The 21,733-nt window shown below is 37.4% G+C and overlaps 1 protein-coding gene across 2 annotated transcripts in view; it reads right to left on the bottom strand.

Moving 5' to 3' along the window:
• The window catches only part of ABCA5 (ATP binding cassette subfamily A member 5), a 477,891-nt gene that overhangs the window by 130,587 nt on the left and 325,571 nt on the right, over window positions 1-21,733 (bottom strand). For both annotated transcript variants that reach the window (XM_053707235.1, XM_053707226.1), the window contains exons 23-26: window positions 19,138-19,251; window positions 11,044-11,214; window positions 8,835-8,948; window positions 5,631-5,768 (exon numbers count right to left, since the gene is read on the bottom strand). In XM_053707235.1, the coding sequence (XP_053563210.1) occupies window positions 5,631-5,768; window positions 8,835-8,948; window positions 11,044-11,214; window positions 19,138-19,251 (537 nt within the window). The remainder of the gene's footprint in view (window positions 1-5,630; window positions 5,769-8,834; window positions 8,949-11,043; window positions 11,215-19,137; window positions 19,252-21,733) is intronic.

Raw genomic sequence — 21,733 nt, 5'->3', positions numbered from 1 at the left:
GTCGTCATGTTGTCTGATTGAAACCGTATGAACTTGGCCTTTGCTAGCTGAGGCCAAGCCTTGAGAGCATTGAGTATCGCTCTCAGTTCCAGAATATTTATCGGTAGAAGAGATTCTTCCCGAGACCAAAGACCCTGAGCTTTCAGGGGTCCCCAGACCGCGCCCCAGCCCATCAGACTGGCGTCGGTCGTGACAATGACCCACTCTGGTCTGCGGAAGCTCATCCCCTGTGACAGATTGTCCAGGGACAGCCACCAACGGAGTGAATCTCTGGTCCTCTGATTTACTTGTATCGTCGGAGACAAGTCTGTATAGTCCCCATTCCACTGACTGAGCATGCACAGTTGTAATGGTCTTAGATGAATGCGCGCAAAAGGAACTATGTCCATTGCCGCTACCATCAAACCTATTACTTCCATGCACTGCGCTATGGAAGGAAGAGGAACGGAATGAAGTATTTGACAAGAGTTTAGAAGTTTTGTTTTTCTGGCCTCTGTCAGAAAAATCCTCATTTCTAAGGAGTCTATTATTGTTCCCAAGAAGGGAACCCTCGTTGACGGAGATAGAGAACTCTTTTCTACGTTCACTTTCCATCCGTGAGATCTGAGAAAGGCCAGGACAATGTCCGTGTGAGCCTTTGCTAGAGGAAGGGACGACGCTTGAATTAGAATGTCGTCCAAGTAAGGTACTACTGCAATGCCCCTTGGTCTTAGCACCGCTAGAAGGGACCCTAGTACCTTTGTGAAAATCCTTGGAGCAGTGGCTAATCCGAACGGAAGTGCCACGAACTGGTAATGCTTGTCCATGAATGCGAACCTTAGGAACCGATGATGTTCCCTGTGGATAGGAATATGTAGATACGCATCCTTTAAATCCACCGTGGTCATGAATTGACCTTCCCGGATGGAAGGAAGAATTGTTCGAATGGTTTCCATTTTGAACGATGGAACCTTGAGAAACTTGTTTAGGATCTTGAGATCTAAGATTGGTCTGAACGTTCCCTCTTTTTTGGGAACTACGAACAGATTGGAGTAGAACCCCATCCCTTGTTCTCCTAATGGAACAGGATGAATCACTCCCATTTTTAACAGGTCTTCTACACAATGTAAGAATGCCTGTTTTTTATGTGGTCTGAAGACAATTGAGACCTGTGGAACCTCCCCCTTGGGGGAAGCCCTTTGAATTCCAGAAGATAACCTTGGGAGACTATTTCTAGCGCCCAAGGATCCAGAACATCTCTTGCCCAAGCCTGAGCGAAGAGAGAGAGTCTGCCCCCCACCAGATCCGGTCCCGGATCGGGGGCCAACATCTCATGCTGTCTTGGTAGCAGTGGCAGGTTTCTTGGCCTGCTTTCCCTTGTTCCAGCCTTGCATTGGTCTCCAGGCTGGCTTGGCTTGAGAAGTATTACCCTCTTGCTTAGAGGACGTAGCACTTGGGGCTGGTCCGTTTCTACGAAAGGGACGAAAATTAGGTTTATTTTTGGCCTTGAAAGACCTATCCTGAGGAAGGGCGTGGCCCTTGCCCCCAGTGATATCAGAGATAATCTCTTTCAAGTCAGGGCCAAACAGCGTTTTCCCCTTGAAAGGAATGTTAAGCAATTTGTTCTTGGAAGACGCATCCGCTGACCAAGATTTTAACCAAAGCGCTCTGCGCGCCACAATAGCAAACCCAGAATTTTTCGCCGCTAACCTAGCCAATTGCAAAGTGGCGTCTAGGGTGAAAGAATTAGCCAATTTGAGAGCACGGATTCTGTCCATAATCTCCTCATAAGAAGGAGAATTACTAGTGATCGCCTTTTCTAGCTCATCGAACCAGAAACACGCGGCTGTAGTGACAGGGACAATGCATGAAATTGGTTGTAGAAGGTAACCTTGCTGAACAAACATCTTTTTAAGCAAACCTTCTAATTTTTTATCCATAGGATCTTTGAAAGCACAACTATCTTCTATGGGTATAGTGGTGCGTTTGTTTAGAGTAGAAACCGCCCCCTCGACCTTGGGGACTGTCTGCCATAAGTCCTTTCTGGGGTCGACCATAGGAAACAATTTTTTAAATATGGGAGGAGGGACGAAAGGTATACCAGGCCTTTCCCATTCTTTATTTACAATGTCCGCCACCCGCTTGGGTATAGGAAAAGCTTCGGGGGGCCCCGGGACCTCTAGGAACTTGTCCATTTTACATAGTTTCTCTGGGATGACCAAATTCTCACAATCATCCAGAGTGGATAACACCTCCTTAAGCAGAGCGCGGAGATGTTCCAACTTAAATTTAAATGTAATCACATCAGGTTCAGCTTGCTTTGCTGAGACCCAACCAAGCCCAAAGGGGAATACGATACCAAATGACGCCTTCAGAAAGTCTTTTCTATGTATCAGAGCTCCTCACACATGCATCTGCATGTCATGCTTCTCAAAAACAAGTGCGCAATACAGGCGCGAAAATGAGACTCTGCCTATGATTAGGGAAAGCCCCTAGAGAATAAGGTGTCCAATACAGTGCCTGCCGGTTATTTTACAAAATTCCCAAGATTAAAATAATTCCTCAAGGCTATGGAGTATAAAATATGTTTATATATAAATCGATTTAGCCCAGAAAATGTCTACAGTCTTAAAAAGCCCTTGTGAAGCCCTTATTTACTGTCTGTAATAAAATGGCTTACCGGATCCCATAGGGAAAATGACAGCTTCCAGCATTACATCGTCTTGTTAGAATGTGTCATACCTCAAGCAGCAAAAGTCTGCTCACTGTTCCCCCAACTGAAGTTAATTCCTCTCAACAGTCCTGTGTGGAACAGCCATCGATTTTAGTAACGGTTGCTAAAATCATTTTCCTCTTACAAACAGAAATCTTCATCTCTTTTCTGTTTCAGAGTAAATAGTACATACCAGCACTATTTTAAAATAACAAACTCTTGATTGAATAATAAAAACTACAGTTAAACACTAAAAAACTCTAAGCCATCTCCGTGGAGATGTTGCCTGTACAACGGCAAAGAGAATGACTGGGGAAGGCGGAGCCTAGGAGGGATCATGCGACCAGCTTTGCTGGGCTCTTTGCCATTTCCTGTTGGGGAAGAGAATATCCCACAAGTAAGGATGACGCCGTGGACCGGACACACCTATGTTGGAGAAATGTACATTTTTATGAATTAAAGTGCCCTTGTTTTTAATCAAATTTTTAAAAACCGGGCACTTTAGCATCAAAATTTACATTAACTTTAAGTGCCTAAACTGTATGCATTGGTAAATTATGTATGTATCTATGTGTCTAGGCTATGTGAAACATGTGTACATGATCATGCTAATAGCCTGCGGGATATGAAGGTGCATGGTACTTACTTGTCAGCACCTTAGATGTAGAAGATTGATCAACAATAGACCGCCCATCCGAGGCAGTGCAAGAACAGTGCCAAGTATCTGTAAGGTTATAACAAGGAGCATCACACTGTAGACTGTGAGATTGATGGGCATGCCCACATTTCACCTGGTGGTGGCATCTTCACATTGGGAGAAGATTTTCACTGCCAGACTAAATTTGTATCTACCCCTCTGCCTTGTTTGTATGTTTTCTGAGGAACAAATGAGTCTCAAATTGGTCAGCGAACCCCCGTCAACCAACATGAAGATCAACTTCAATCTTCACCATCACTCCTTGCTGGAGGCAAAAAAATTGACTGAGGAATTATAAGAAAGTCTGTGGGATTAAAAGCTCTGTTATGTTGGGTGTTTTGCCACCTCCTTGTGGACTGACATTAATCTCACATCTGATGGCTAATGCAGTCTCACCATCTTATGAAATATATGTTCCCTTTAGCATTCCATTGTATAAATTAATACAGTTTTTTACTTGCAGATATATCTCATTATTCATGTAGAGTGACAGTACCCAATGAAATGAATTAGCGATGGAATTTAAGTTCTACTCAAATAGAGAAAGGATCTCAAAACTCATACTCCTTTTCACAATACCAATATCAGGATCAATAACTTTGATTTATAGACACTGTCCTTCTGTAAAGAAAGAGATCATGTTTAAAATGTATTGAGCATCACTTCACTTATATTTTCAAGCATTTCCTTAGTGGGTGTCTCCTGCCATTAACACCTATAACTGCATGAGGTGCCCAAACAAATGGTGCATTAGACATCAAAGCAAACCATTAGCAATACAGGAAAAGCAAACTATACAACCTTAATCTAGCTTGCAAAACAGTTTATGTAAAAGCTTTTAACTGTAAAATATTTAGGGCTAGATTACAAGTGGAGCGCTATATATCGTTTTCATACAAGCAATATTAACGTTGCACTTTTTAATACCAGCACACAATAGTGTATGCTGGTATTAAAAGTTAGCTGAAATACGAACGTGAGCTTGCGTTCGCATTTCCAGGAAACATTGCACTCACAAGAGTGTGCTTCTATAGCCATAGGCTCCTATGGGAGCCTCGTTCTGATGCCGTCACAGACAGCATCAGAACTTCAGCACCAGCGCAGCGATGGCAATCAAATATATATGTACATAAGCATATATATTTACTGGGAACAAACAAATCCCATTAACCACAATGTAAAGGCACTTTTTTTCTAACACCCCACTGCCACCAACTGTAACCCCAAAATACTGCCTAGTGCAGTAAGTTTATTAAAAAATAAAGATGCTGCCATCTTTTTTTTTTTAATATAAATGTTTATTTATTGCATTCATCACAGAATAGGCAAAATAGATACAGACATGCACATTGCAAATCAAACAATTGTTTGGAAGTTGAGTATAGTTCACATTATGACTTTGTTGGTTATTCTCTTCCCAAGTCTTAGTTCCTGTATCCAATCAGTTTTAGTTACTCCATTACATGACATTCTGTGACAATTTTCTTTATATAACTAAAGTTATCTATATTACTTACTAAACAAACAAACTTCCGTGTTCTCTTATCTATGGTTGTATCCAGCTAAGGTTCGCCATATCTATGTACCTAGGACGTCACCTGCCCTTCGACAGGAGCGTCCCATCTGTCAACTGCAGTATCTCTCTCCCTAGGGCGCACCCCAGCCGACCTAGTTCTCCAATCTGCACTCTCCTCTTAGTTGCGCGTTGAGTATGTATTCTGTATTTTTAAATGGGGTTATGAGAGTGTGTTGGGTTTGAATTTGTAGTCTAGAGATATAAGGTCCCCATTTTTCTATGAACATCTTTACTCTATTTGCGTATCTCCCATTCCATTGAATTGCTCCATAAAGATTTGAGCTAATACACTGTGTTTTAAAGCTTGTACAGTAGTAGGGTTTCTTTTTAACCAATTCTGAAAGATGAGGCGTCTTGCCAATAATAAAATATTTTGAATGTAGAGTCTTGCCTCCGGGTGCCATCTTTTTTTTTTTTTTTTTAAACTGCAATAGACAGTATTTTGGGAACATTTGGGGCATATTTATAGAATTAACCAGAGATCCGAAATGTATTTGTAAAGGGTGAAACTGGTAGGTTTCTAGTTACTTAACAATGGGAATCACAGTTTACTTTCAGCTCTGATCTTATATGAATGAGGGCAGAGACTGGGAGGAAATTAGCACCATTGTCACAATCAGAATGTATTCTCTTTATCAAATACTTACACATAGAAAAGTACTTACCTGTATGAAGCAATTTATGCAGCCTACTAGTGGGTACAATGGCACCAATATACAAAATAGGTGATGAAGTACTGTTGCTATTAGATTATTCCCTATGATGGATGCTACCTCAGTGACAGTAATTGATATCAATGCTGCCTAGAGAAAAAATGAGAGAGAGTATGTACTAGTTTACAATAATATAAATATATGAGCATTTTCTTACCTATAATACACCTTGACACAGATATTTAAAAGCACAGCACAATGATTTCACCCTTAAAGAACCATTAAATACATTAGAATTGCATAACAAGTACATAATGAAAAGACAATGCAATAACACTTTATCTGAATTTCAAAGGAGCATGGAGCAGCAGAATGTTTTATGACAAATTTAAAAAATTCTTCCATAACCCCGCCTTGTATCATGTGACTGGTATCAACCAATCACAGGCTCATATATATATATATATACAATGTGAAATCTTGCACATGCTCAGTAGGAACTAATGTAAACTGGAAAGTATTTTTAAATGACATGTTCTATCTAAATCATGTAAGTTTTATTTTGACTTTAGTGCCCCTTTAGTGTTTTCAATGACTTGTTATACCTGCTGCAGAGTATAACATGTATGGTAAATTGTTCCTTTAGGTTTATTTTGTTCAGTATATAAAATAGTTTGTTTTGTTCTTACAATAGATTGAACCTACAAGGAGCTCAGATCATCTTATCTTATTATTCTCTATGCCTGATACCTTATATGTCTGTAAACCACAGCCCAATACTTAAAGGGATATGAAACCCAAAAATGTTCTTTGATTATTTAGGTAGAGCAAATATTGTTAAACAACTTTCCAATGTACTTTTATTATTTAATTTCCTTTGTTCTTTTGGTATCATTTATTTAAAAGCATAAATAGGTAGCTGTTTCATGTCCCATTAACATTTTAGTTCCTTTATCTACCACCCCCATCCCCAGTGGGAGCATAATTTCCTATGCAGGATCTTGTTTATCTAGCTTTTCTATAGTCAATGCGTAAAGGGACAGTCTGCTTGTACATTTTTATTTTTAAAAAGATAGATTATCTCTTTATTACCTATTTCCCAGCTTTGGATAACCAACACTGTAATATTAATATACGTTTTACCTCTGTGATTACCTTGTATCTAAACATCTACAGACTGCCACATTATCTCAGTTCTTTTAACAGACATGCATTTTAGCCAATCAGTGCTAACTCATAAATATTATCTATATGACACACATGAACTAGCCCTGTCTAGTTGTGAAAAGCTAATAAAATGCACGTGGCCTTCAGCGTTTTAGAAATCAGTTTGAGCCTACCTAGGTTTAGTTTTCAACAAAGAATACCAGCAGAACAAAAGAAAATTTGATGATAAAAGTAAATTGGAAAGTTGTTTAAAATTGCATGTTCTATCTAAATTATGAAAGTTTAATTTTGACTTGACTGTCCTTTAAGTATTGAAGTTTCCAGTACAGATGGCAGATTCAACATGCAATTACACAGAAAAAACAAAAGGTAAAGGGTCTATTTGTAAGCAATTTAATAAACTCCAGCAGGCAAAATGGATAATAAGTCCCTTACCCCTTAGTCCCCTAACTATTTTAATGCAGTGACTGTTCCAGAATGGCCAGGTTCAGGACATATGGAATGGTATACAGAGGGCGACTCCTAGTGCAGATCAGTCAGTACAGTTTAAAATCCCAACTTATCCCTTTGGAGAGATACTCACATATTATGGAGCACACTATAGTGCTAATGAGACATGCTGGGTATATTGTAGTGGCTCAGCTCACATAGGTTCAGGACATAGTTGACTAGGGATAAACAACTGAGAGTAACAACAATCTCATAATGACATTTCATTTTTTTTTTTAAATGTCAATATTTTTTAATAAAAATGTTACTTCAGGGTTAATAGTCTTGTATTTTTTTACTTGTGATCCAATGCATTTTACTTAGTTAATGTGTTTGGAAATAAGCATATTTTCTCCTTCTTTCCATATCTTTCCCTGAAAGTGGTGGAATGTCTTTATAAGTATGTTGAGTATAAGCTTCTTCATTGTACATTTATCCATTGTCTTTTTTCTCTTACGACATAGCGCTTTTTGTCTTTATCCAAATGTCCTTTAAATCTCATTAAAAAGAGCAGATGATCACTGAAATATTAGTAATAACCTGCAGAAACAGTTAAAGCACTCTAACAGAGCCTCCACCTCCCCCCCCCCGCCATTTCTGATAGGGACAGGTAAAAGGGGATAATGTCCTCTTTCAAATGAGTGGTCATTAATCCCCCTAGGATGCGGTTTATCACCATTACAAACAACGATCTTTTACCCCACTAGGGATTAGGTCATTTTAATGGGGAGGAGGAGCTATTACATAGCCCCTAAGTCTCCCTCTGACCTGTCATGTAAAAACAAAATTTAGAAATTCTTTCCTTTCCTGGCATGGAGAGTCCACGAATACATTCTAATTGCTAGTGGGAATTCAACTTCTGGCCACCAGGAGGAGGCAAAGAACACCCCAGCAAAGCTGTTAAGTATCACTCTCACTTCCCATAAACCCCCAGTCAGTTAGCCGAAGGAATATGGAAAGAGAAGAGAACACAAAGTGTATAGAGGTGCCTGAGGTTTAGAAAATGACAAAACCCGTCTTAAAATAAGGACGGGTCGTGGACTCTCCATGCCAGGAAAGAAAATAATTTATCTGGTAAGCATAAATTTTGTTTTCTTTCCAATGGCATGGAGAGTCCACAAATCCATTCTAATTACTAGTGGGAACCAATACCCAAGCTAGATGACACAGAATGGAAGGGATGGAAAACAAGACAGGCGGACAGAAGGCACCACAGCTTTCCTCCCAAAAGAAGCCTCAGCTGAGGCAAAAACATCTTCGCACATCTTCCTGATGTACAAGGCAAAGAATGACTGAGGGTTTATGGGAAGTGGGAGTGATATTTAACATCTTTGCTGGGGTGTTCTTTGCCTCCTCCTGCTGGCCAGGAGTTGAGTTCCCACTAGCAATTAGAATGGATTAGTGGACTCTCCATGCCATTGGAAAGAAAGAAAGAATTACCTTAGCTGAACAATAAAAAAGGTATTTTAGTAGGATGGCCTATTACACAACCATTAGGAAGTATTTCATATTTTCATATCAATAAACAAACATCCTTCTTGTCAACAAATCATTACTCACTATTGCAAAGATGAGCAACCAGCACTGCCGTGTGTTGGTAATTTTTTTGTAGGTAAAAGATGCCACGTAGCTCAGGAGTATGACAGCAGGGACGTAGCCAATGAGACAGAACATCTGAAACAGAGCGAGTTGTAGTAAATAAAACATTATCATTTAATCATATCAGCTTTGGTTTTAAAAGTAATTGGAGACTAATTTACAGCAGTGTCAACTACTATGTTAAAGGGACATTTTTCTAAAACAAATCATACATTTGAAAGTTTCAATAACAATTTATACAAAAAAGTGCAGGAATCCGGGGCCAAAAAGTATTTAAAAGTTCAAAATGTATTAATATCCATACTTTTAAAATCAGTGTTATAAGACAACATGGAAAAAATGTGTACAAACGCTCCTAGACAAGCTTACACGTTTCGGCCGTAGCCTTACTCTTAGCCTGTTTTAAAACACTAACAGTTGTGTATTTATGAGAGGTTAAAGTATTGTGATTGGATAAAAACAAATGGGGGCGGTACTGCACACTCTGATCTCACTTGATAGAATATTCTTACATATTAGTGAATATATATATTTTGTCAACTGCATGTTTTATCAAGAAGCCCTGACATCATACCTTTAATAGGAAGGGAGGACCCTGTTCCGGGTCTATTTATATATAAACCACAATTGGACTATAAAAACTGGTCATCTCATGTATTATGTTAACCTCAATATCCACGCACAGTGCACAAGTGCAGAAATTGGTGAATATACATGCCGTCACTGTTTTGTAGACTGTGCGACTGTGAGAGTTATTAATATAGATAAAAATTATTAATATTAATGTTGATAAATATGGTATACATATTATCAATATACATATTATTTTTGATCTAAGGCCATCTGGCAGTTAGTCCATTATTGAAAATCTATTGACTATGCATAGTTTATACTTATGAAACACATAAACACATAGATAAAGTACTTGATATGAGCCTATCCCAATGTTCAATATTAACTAGCTTTAAAAAATATATATAGTATCTAGTTTTAAATGTTAAATACTGGGCGTGCTCAAAACATATCCACAAAGTTAGAGTATGTGTGGCATGGGACTGACTAGGGTCTGTAGTATAGACAAAAGTTACTGAGGGCAAATCATTACTCCCAATAATTAATTAGATCATATTGGGAATTTAACCCAATATGCCCATTAAGGTCCATATTACGTTCCACTCGTAATATGGACCTTAATGGGCATACCAACCGGCTGATATTACTGACCACATGACTAAAATGTAAACCAATATTAAGCTAAAATTTGTTAAAGGGACACTGAACCCAAATTTTTTCTTTCGTGATTCAGATAGAGCATGCAATTTTAAGCAACTTTCTAATTTACACCTATTATCAATTTTTCTTTGTTCTCTTGCTTTCTTTATTTGAAAAAGAAGGAATCTAAGCTATTTTTTGGTTCAGCACCATGGAAAGCACTTGTTTATTGGTAGATGAATTTATCCACCAATCAGCAAGAACAACCCAGTTTGTTCACCAAAAATGAGCCGACATCTAAACTTACATTCTTGCATTTCAAATAAAGATACCAAGAGAATGAAGAAAATTTGATAATAGGAGTCAATTAGAAAGTTGCTTAAAATTGCATGCTCTATCTGAATCACAAAAGGAAAAATTTGGGTTCAGTGTCCCTTTAATATAACAATTTTTTCAATGTTTGTTGTACAAATTATTCTTAAATCAATATTGTAACAAAATGTTTCTAATGCAACTAAAAAGTAGTACTGTTCTTTTTAAAAGCAACATGAAACCCCCAAAAATATTTCATGATTCATATAGAGCCTACTTTTAAACAACTTTCTAATTTACTTCTCTTATTTAATTTGCTTCATTCTCTAGATATCTTTTGTTGAAAAGCACACCTAAGCAGACTCAGGAGCTAGCTGCTGATTGGTGGCTGCACATATATGTCTCTTGTCATTGGCTTACCGGTGTGTTCAGCTAGCTCCCAGTAATACAATGCTGCTCCTTCAATAAAGGATACCAAGACCAAATGAAGCAAAATTGATAATAGAAGTAAATTGGAATTTGTTAAAAATTGTATGTTCTATCTGAATCATGAAAGAAAAATGTGGTTTCATGTCCCTTTAACTTCCACCTTCACTTCCCTTTAAAAACATATTGCATACAAACTTAAATATGTAAGTGAACTTACCACGCATACGCATGTTACAGCACTAACAGAAATCCCACTGTCAAAAAACAACAAGCTCCCACTCATTACAATTAGGATCAGGAAAAAGAAAGGCATATCCACTACTGCTTGTCCAATCCAGTATGCTGATGGGTATAGACCGGCCATCTTCAGCTGAGTGTAAGCTTTCACCTAGAGAAACAGAATAAATAGGAAAAATGTATCAGTAGAAAGGGTTGTCAGCTTTTTAACCAACAGGCCATTACAAAACCTTATATTAGAAAGCGCTTCAACAACTGGTTTCAGCGCTAAATGTAGCATTTACAGGACTGTTCTTTTATCTGCAATAAAGTCACTTTTTGTGACTTGAAGATATGGATTCTGCTATATTAAGAACATTAGCATATTCATCCTTTTAAAGTCTATAGGGATGTAGCACAATTGTTAAACTGGTATGGTTTTAAAACTAAAGGCATCTGGAAGTCAAAATTGAAGTCAATGTTAAAGGGGTGTTAAACACAAAAAATGCTAAATAAAATTATAAATTTAAAGCAAAGATTAGCTTGAAAAATAGTATGCAGAACATTATATTAAAGGGATAGTAAACCGAAAAAAAATATTTATAATTTTCTAAAACTACATAGAAATGTATTAAACATTATAATTAACACTTATTATAGTTTTATATATATATATATATATATATTCATGCAATTATCAAAATTAAATATAAATGCTGCCAAACCCATAATTTGAAGACTTTTCCCGGCGAATTGAAGATTTCTACCTAGGTAGAACGAAAATGGCGCCACGCATGCGCAGTAGTCATCATTTTGTGAAGCGCATGCGTACTTGTACACAATACTATCTATCTTCAGCAGCTCGTCATCATCTGCTCGACGGACATTGTTAAGAGGACACGTGACAATAGAGTGGGTGTGGCGCGCCAGAGAGCAGAAGAGGGAGCAACGCTGTCAATTCATTCTAGAAAATTTATTTTTGAAAGAAAAGGCAGAGTAAGTATATTTTCAATCAATAGAGCATTATTAAAGGGACACTGAACCCAAATTTTTTCTTTTGTGATTCAGATAGAGCATGCAATTTTAAGCAACTTTCTAATTTACTCCTATTATCAAATTTTCTTCCTTCTCTTGGTATCTTTATTTGAAATGCAAGAATGTAAGTTTAGATGCCGGCCCATTTTTGGTGAATAACCTGGGTTATTCTTGCTGATTGGTGGATTCATCCACCAATAAAAAAAAGTGCTGTCCAGAGGTCTGAAACAAAAAAGAAGCTTAGATGCCTTCTTTTTCAAATAAAGATAGCAAGTGAACGAAGAAAAATTGATAATAGGAGTAAATTAGAAAGTTGCTTAAAATTGCATGCTCTATTTGAATCACGAAAGAAAAAATTTGGGTTCAGTGTCCCTTTAAATCTAAGATCGGCTACAGTGTCAGAAGCACTATTATCACACTGTTCAGACAGACAGAAGATGCAGGGCATCCAGAGCTGCAGAAAAGTGAAGTATTTTTTTACTCTATAGCCGCTGCACTGTCTGAAAAACAAAACAGTGGTGCGATCAGAACGGAGGGACCTTCCCCCTCAACAGCCTCTCAGTTGTCAGTGCTACTGATTGCAATCTCTTGATCACACTGGAATGCATTTGCGGTCTGGTCAGTGAATTGTTACATTCCTAATGCTTACTATTTTGTGTAATCTCTAAGGCATCTACTTATCAAGCCGTCAACTTACTTGCATTCGACAGCACCAATACGCTCGCCTAAGATCGCCTAACATCGCGGCTGCGGACCTGAATACGTTCTCCAAAGTTACCAAAAAAGCTGTCAAAAAGCCGCGCACCAGTCATCGATCTCGCTGCTATTCGTTTTTTTCCCAGCTTTATTGGTATACTGTCACTAAACACCCACACTATACTAAACTGTTTTACCCCTATACCGCCACTCACGGACCCCGCCGCAACTAAATAAAGTGTTTAACCCCTAATCTGCCCCCCTTTCCCCGCCGCCACCTACATTATATTTATTAACCCCTAATCTGCCCCCCTACACCGCCGCCACCTACATTATATTTATTAACCCCTAATCTGCCCCCCCTACACCGCCGCCACCTACATTATAATTATTAACCCCTAATATTCCACCCCCTACACCGCTGCCACCTACATTATATTTATTAACCCCTAATCTGCCCCCCCACACCGCCGCCACTATATTAAATTTATTAACCCCTAAACCTAAGTCTAACCCTAAACCTAACACCCCCTAACTTAAATATAATTTAAATAAATCTAAATAAATATTCCTATCATTAAATAAATTATTCCTATTTAAAACTAAATACTTACCTATAAAATATACCCTAAGATAGCTACAATATAACTAATAGTTACATTGTATCTATCTTAAGTTTTATTTTTATTTTACAGGCAAGTTTGCATTTATTTTAACTAGGTACAATAGTTACTAGTTATAAACTATTTAGTAACTACCTAGCTAAAATAAATAAAAATATAACTGTAAAATAAAACCTAACCTATGTTACACTAACACCTAACACTACACTATAATTAAATTAATTCCCTACATTAAACACAATTGAATACAATTAAATAAAATTATCTAAAGTACAAATAAAACCCCCACTAAATTACAGAAAATAATAAACAAATTACAAGATTTTTAAACTAATTACACCTAATCTAATCCCCCTAACAAAATAAAAAAGCCCCCCCCAAAATAAAAAAAGCCCTACCCTACACTAAATTACAAATTGCCCTTAAAAGGGCCTTTTGCGGGGCATTGCCCCAAAGTAATCAGCTCTTTTACCTGTAAAGAAAATTACAAATCCCCCCCAACATTAAAACCCACCACCCACACAACCAACCCTACTCTAAAACCCACCCAATATCCCCTTAAAAAAACCTAACACTAACCCCTTGAAGATCACCTTACCGGGAGAAGTCTTCACCCAACCGGGCCGAAGTCCTCAACGAATCCGGCAGAAGTGGTCCTCCAGACGGGCAGAAGTGGTCCTCCAGACGGGCAGAAGTCTTCATCCAGACGGCATCTTCTATCTTCATCCATCCGGCGCGGAGCGGTTCCATCTTCAAGACATCCGACGTGGAGCATCCTCTTCGGCTGACGTCTTCTTGTTGAATGAAGGTACCTTTAAGTGACGTCATCCAAGATGGCGTCCCTTAGATTCCGATTGGCTGATAGAATTCTATCAGCCAATTGGAATTAAGGTAGAAAAAAATCCTATTGGCTGATGCAATCAGCCAATAGGATTGAAGTTTAATCCTATTGGCTGATCCAATCAGCCAATAGGATTGAGCTCGCATTCTATTGGCTGTTCCAATCAACCAATAGAATGCAAGCTCAATCCTATTGGCTGATTGCATCAGCCAATAGGATTGAACTTTAATCCTATTGGCTGATTGCATCAGTCAATAGGATTTTTTCTACCTTAATTCCGATTGGCTGATAGAATTCTATCAGCCAATCGGAATCTAAGGGACGCCATCTTGGATGACATCACTTAAAGGTACCTTCATTTAACAAAAAGACGTCGGCCGAAGAGGATGCTCCGCATCGGATGTCTTGAAGATGGAGCCGCTCCGCTCCGGATGGATGAAGATAGAAGACGCCGTCTGGATGAAGACTTCTGCCCGTCTGGAGGACCACTTCTGCCCGTCTGGAGGACCACTTCTGCCGGATTTGTTGAGGACTTCGACCCGGTTGGGTGAAGACTTCTCCAGGTTAGTGTTAGTTTTTTTTAAGGGGGTATTGGGTGGGTTTTAGAGTAGGGTTGGTTGTGTGGGTGGTGGGTTTTAATGTTGGGGGGGGATTTGTAATTTTTTTTACAGGTAAAAGAGCTGATTACTTTGGGGCAATGCCCCGCAAAAGGCCCTTTCAAGGGCTATTTGTAATTTAGTGTAAGGTAGGGCTTTTTTATTTTGGGGGGGCTTTTTTATTTTGTTAGGGGGATTAGATTAGGTGTAATTAGTTTAAAAATCTTGTAATTTGTTTATTATTTTCTGTAATTTAGTGGGGGGGGGGTTGTAATTTAGATAATTTTATTTAATTGTATTTAAAATAGGGAATTAATTTAATTATAGGTGTTAGTGTAACATAGGTTAGGTTTTATTTTACAGGTATATTTTTATTTATTTTAGCTAGGTAGTTACTAAACAGTTAATAACTATTTAGTAACTATTGTACCTAGTTAAAATAAATACAAACTTGCCTGTAAAATAAAAATAAAACTTAAGATAGATACAATGTAACTATTAGTTATATTGTAGCTATCTTAGGGTTTATTTTATAGGTATTTAGTTTTTAATAGGAATAATTTATTTAATGATAGGGATATTTATTTAGATTTATTTAAATTATATTTAAGTTAGAGGGTGTTAGGTTTAGGGTTAGACTTAGGTTTAGGGGTTAATAAATTTAATATAGTGGCGGCGGTGTAGGGGGGCAGATTAGGAATTAATAAATATAATGTAGGTGGCGGCGGTGTAGGGGGGCAGATTAGGGGTTAATAAATATAATGTAGGTGGTGGCGGTGTAGGGGGCGGCAGATTAGGGGTGTTTAGACTCGGGATACATGTTAGGGTGGTGTTAGGTGTAAACATTACCATAGGAATCAATGGGATATCGGGCAGCAGTGAACATGAGCTTTTGCTGCTTTCAGACTCCCATTGATTCCTATGGTATCCGCTGCCTCCAGGACGGCGGATTGAAAACCAGGTACACTGGGCTAGAATAGTGGCGAGCGTACCTGTTAGGAATTTGTTAACTAGCAAAAGTAGTCAGATAGTGCCAAATTTGCACTACTTTTGCTGGTCTGTAGGGTGTGATAACTAAGGGGATTCAGGCTCGCCACAAATACGCTGCGGAATTCCAGCGTATTTGCGGTTGACGGCTTGATAAGTAGATGCTTAAGTCTGCTGTTTATCTTGTATGTTGTAATATATTTCTTGGGAAACGGTAGTGAACATTATTGGCCATAAAAAGATGTTAAATGATGACATTTTTGTGGAAAAATAAATATGGCAGACAATAGAATATAGGTCCTTTGTGCATGCGATTGTCCACAACATATTATGCGCATGCCAATAGTGATGAGTAAGACTGTTTTATATATTTAAATAATTAAGTGATTGCTGTAGCGACATTGGATGGAGGACTTTGCATTGATTATAGCAAAATCCAGCCTACATTTGTGGACGGTCGTTACTGCCGTTTCCTAAGAAAGAAAAAAATATAATATTTATTGCTTTGCAAGCTTCGTTTTACGGTAAGAAGCAGTTACTTTTATTTCACTGAACATGATATCATCGATAATGCTATTTTCAAAACTTAAAAAAAACAATTTCTAACATTGGTTTCCGTCTTTGCTGAGTCCAATCAGGGCCAGCTTTAAATCAGCAGAGTGTGCAACCAATGAGTGTGTTTAAAATAGCAGTATTATGTCTGCACTTCCATTTCTACCAGGAACTGGAAGGCCATAATTTTCAGAATAAACTGGACATTATAGTTGAAAATGATATGCTCTAATTCATGTGACGGATGCTGCTGATTGGCTCACAAAAACGTATCCACTCAGAACCATCAGTTCTCTGTGGTTCCCAAGCAGTACTTTGAGGAGATTAAACACATAGAGGCCAAATTATCAAAGGTCTTGCGTACCTGATCCGACAGTGCGGATCAGGTCCGCAAGACCTCGCTGAATGCAGAGAGCAATATGCTCTCCGTATTCAGCATTGCACCAGCAGCTCACAAGAGCTGCTGGTGCAACGCCGCCCCCTGCAGACTCAGCAGGGGGGTGTCAACCAACCCGATCGTACTCGATCAGGTTGAATGGTGTGCTCTGATGAGGCGGACAGGGTTATGGAGCAGCGGTCTTTAGACCGCTGCTTCATAACTGCTGTTTCTGGCGAGCCTGCAGAAACACGGGCCGTCAAGCTCCATTCGGAGCTTGATAGATAGGCCCCATATAATTGTTGGTAGTGGCAAAGTTACAGGCTCTAATGAATTAGAACATGTCATTTTTGCACTATAATATCCCGTTAAATAACAGGAACAGGGGACAAAAATACAGTAAATAAGGAAAGTATATTGAAAAGTTTTTTTTACAGCACATAATTAAAAAAAATTATCCCAAGGTATTTAATGTCTCTTTAAGAAAACGTGAATTAAATTTCAAGCATATTTCAAATTACTTACCCCCCCCCTCCCTTGCATCTAACGGTATATCATGACAGACATATGACGGAATATTTCAAAGGCACTTTTTGTCTCTAGTGTATTTGGATGTCACCACCAGTGTAAAGGTTGTATGTGCTGTTTAACAGAAGCACAACTGCTTTTAAAAATGGTGTTGGATATGTGTATGAGCTAAAGACAAATGATATTGGTTACACAGTGCACCCGTGCTTTTTGCATACCATATATGATTAAACATCCAATATACAGGAATTAAACACATATGCCGCGTTCACATTGCCCAGTAATCTGGAGCTGTAAAGTGCTAATAATTTTGGTTGTAAAAATCCTGCCTCGTTTTCTGCTTTACTTTTGCAAAATTGCTATTGCTTACTACTGGGTTACCTTTGTGGGGGGGGGCAGAAAAATATTTTGCACCAATGCCTTCTGTTGAGTAGTTCTGCTACTGCTTCTCAAACCACACCTTTCTAATGTAGGCTGACTGCACACTGAAGATTAGGTATAGAGCTTAGGAAAGCTTCACATACAATACCTATGCAATGTATATATTTGTATTCTTTACTTTTTGATATGCACTATTTACCATCACTTTAAAGGGACACTGAATCCAATTTTTTTTTCTTTTGTGATTCAGATAGAGCATGCAATTTTAAGCAACTTTCTAATTTACTCCTTTAATCAAATTTTCTTCATTCTCTTGGTATGTTTATTTGAAAAGCAAGAATGTAAGTTTAGATGCCGGCCCATTTTTGGTGAACAACCTGGGTTGTCCTTGCTGATTGGACAGCACCAATAAACAAGTGCTGTCTATGGTTCTAAACCAACAAATTGCTGGCTCCTTAGCTTAGATGCCTTTTTTTCAAATAAAGATAGAAAGAGAATGAAGAAAAATTGATAATAGGAGTAAATTAGAAAGTTGCTTAAAATTGCATGCTCTATCTGAATCATGAAAGAAAAAATTTGGGTTCAGTGTCCCTTTAAGTATAAAAAGCTTCATTAAAAAAATGTGTAAACCATCATTAATGATTAAATATATTCCTTTTGCATTACCTGTGTACATTTCTCTCATGTAGTTCTGGAGAAACCTCAGTAAAAAAAAAAAAAAACTTTATAGGTTTAATGTACGTTTAACTAATGATAATAACAAGAAAAGCAGATGACACAGTTATTGTGTATGCAAACTCCATGTTTTTTGCATGGAAAAAGATTTTGGACTGAAATGGGGTCGATATTTTTTTCTTTTCTTTTTTTTCCGCATATTTTCTTTATCTGTAAAAGTAACTTTAAAGGTACATGAAACCCACATTTATTCTTTCATGATTCAATGCATACAATTTTAAAGAACTTTCCAATTTACTTATATTATAAAATTTGCTTCATTCTCTTGGTATTTTTTGTTGAAGGAACAACAATGCACCCTGGGAGCTAATTGAACACATCAGGTGAGCCAATGACAACAGTCATATACGTGCAGCCATCAATCAGCAGCTAGCTCCCAGTAGTGCATTACTCCTGCTGAGCCTACCTAGGTATGCTTTTCAACAACAGATACAAAGAGAAGGAAGACAATTAGATAATAAAAGTAAATTGGAAAGTTTGTTAAAATTGTATGCTTTAGCTGAATCATGAAAGAAAATTTTGGGGTTTCATGTCCCTTTAGGTGCTTTATACATAAACTGGGAAAAAAGAGAAAAACAATACTATTCTTGAAAAATAAAACAAAATGTATTCCAATGCATTAAAAATTATAGACACAGGAACAGAGCTGCTTGAACAGTCTTACGCGTTTTGCCGAAAGCCATAATCATAGACTGCATACACATGAATGGCAACCAGTTAGTATTATATCGTTACAATAACATACCTTGTGGTTGAATGCATTTTGCATGGCAATATACGGGAGCATGCCTGAAGATGTCATTCCGAGGTACGTAACCAGAACAAACATATAGATTCTAAAAGATGTGTCATTAGTGTCCTGCAAAAGTAAAAAAAGTGTATTGGTAAATTTCTGAAATAATCAACCAAAATCAATTTTAAAAAATAGCAATAAACTCTAATAAATTAGTTATCATGCTTCTAGCATAAGAAACCAACATATCAAAAGTAATGGCATTGGTAAGAGTAATTTAAAATATGCTTCTGAATTCTCAATTATGGCCTAGTTTCCATTGCCCTTGTAAACTGTGTAAATTAGTGGTAACAAATATCTCCATTAAATTCTATGGAGATGGTTTATGTTACAGCAGTTTTCAACACCAATGGAAACTAGGCTATGTGTTTCTCAATATATACATAATTTGTTGAATATATATTTTTTATGATGAAAACTATTTTCTACATTCAGTGCTATAGATTCAATAAAACTTTTGTGAAATTAATATCTCAATGAAAAAAATCATTATAATCCATGGAACCATGTAGGTAAAGTCCCACTTTGTAGGTGTAAACAAAATGCAGCCTGTAATTATCAGGTCATGTGACTACTGTCCTTGATATCATAACTGTTCACTTCTTGGTGCACAGAACAAACTCCACTATGAAGGATACTGGCATCAAAACCTTACAGAAGAAGTTAATTCAAAATCCCTCTATAAAACAGTCTACCTAAACAGATGCAAAAAAGAAAACTAAAAAGGAGTTAAAACAAATGGGGTAATGGGATATGTGGTGGTGAAAAATCCCAGTCACGCGTATAGAAATCCCACAGCCAGCCTCTAGAGGAACATTTTGTTCTATCTAGCAAGACTTTAACTTAAAGGGACAGTCTAGTCAGAATTAAACGTACATGACTGAGATAGGGCATGCAATATAACCAACTTTCCAATTGGTAAACCAATGAAAATAGGCTGATATGTACAGCCACGAATCAGCAACTAGTTCCCTGAGCCTACCTAGGTATGCTTTTCAACAAAGGACACCAAAGCAAATTAGAAATTAGAAATAAATTAGAAATAAATTGTAAAGTTGTTTAAAATAGTATGCTCTATCTGAATCACCAACATTTGTATAAACTGTTTTGCAACCCTGCTTCCCAAATGTTTCAATTGCAGCTAATAATTTTCCATGTTGCTGTCAACTCTTGTTTAAAATGTAACTATATATGTTAATGGCAGGAAGGCCGATCAATGAACTTCTGCAAAATGGAATTTTGAACATGATCTTGCCGTAACAATGAGTCCCTTTGGCAACTTCAATATCTATGAATCTAAGTCATTCTTATGCTTCTTGTCACATGGAAAGTACATATAAATCATACACGTGTGCCGCATTGACTGAGTAATGGGACACAATGTAGAGTCTAATTGAGCTGCTTATAATGGCAGAACACTTATCACACAATAAAAAATGCATATACTGTCCACCTTAACATATCACATACCGTACCCTTTCTGTTTCTTTATAAAATGTCTTAGAGATGTGTTAAATTAGCTCACTTAAGTAGATCCGATTACAATTGGAGCACTATTGATAGTGCAGGGTGCAATATCAATATCGCTGGGTAATGCTAAAATTAGAGTACAAATTGATATTACAAGTCCATGGTTAAAATGAATTACCAGAGAAGGTTTAGCGCAACCAACATCACTTTACTCCCAAAGTATATCACAACCCTACTTAACATTGCTCATATTACAAGTAGAAAGTTATGGTTTTGTGCATGAGCAAAAGAAGAATTAGCACAACTTGAGACCTGAAGTAAAGTATTCGGGCTAAACTAAAAGTTTCATAAAACAAATGTAAAACATATTAAAAACAAAATTTATGCTTATGTGATAAATTAATTTATTTTCAAATGATGATGGTCCACAGTCCTCAATAACATATGGAAAATATGTTCTGCCATTAGGAGGAGGTCAAGAACCCATATCAGAGCTTAAAATCCCTCCCTCCTCCCACCTACAAAGTGGGACTTTACCTACATGCTTCCATGGATTATAATGATTTCTTTCCTTGAGATATTAATTTCACAAATAAGTTTTTGTATTTACTAGGAGTGGGCTGATCTGTCTGGCTTGAACTCAGTGAAAAAAAGTTGGTGCGGAAGAAAAAGGAGCAATACACTTAACAGGACATAATACTCAACAATTTTTTACTATTCCGTCTAAAGGAGAATCTTTCACAATGCATTAATGTACATCGTTTTTGTTTGTTTTGAAAAACAGATATTCCTGAGATTAGTAACAATTTTTTCTCTTTGAATGATCCCAGCCAATGAGTATTAGTGTTCTGAGAAACAGCTTATACTATTATCATGCGTTTCTTGCTAGCTTCACATTAAATTTAACTTTTTTATTCAAAACAACATTTATGTTTACCTGATGAATTCATTTATTTTATGACAGTGAGAGTCTACCAGATCAGCACATGTGGGATTAGATTCCCTGTTTACCAGGAGGAGACAAGACACCCCTATATTATATAGCTTTTCTCCACCTTATATTCATAGCACCTACCAA

Source organism: Bombina bombina, chromosome 1 (assembly GCF_027579735.1).
Source record: "Bombina bombina isolate aBomBom1 chromosome 1, aBomBom1.pri, whole genome shotgun sequence".
In the NCBI taxonomy this organism is placed as follows: Eukaryota; Metazoa; Chordata; class Amphibia; order Anura; family Bombinatoridae; genus Bombina; species Bombina bombina.
The sequence above is the reverse complement of the archived record's forward strand: the minus strand, read 5'-3'. Positions and strand labels throughout refer to the sequence as shown.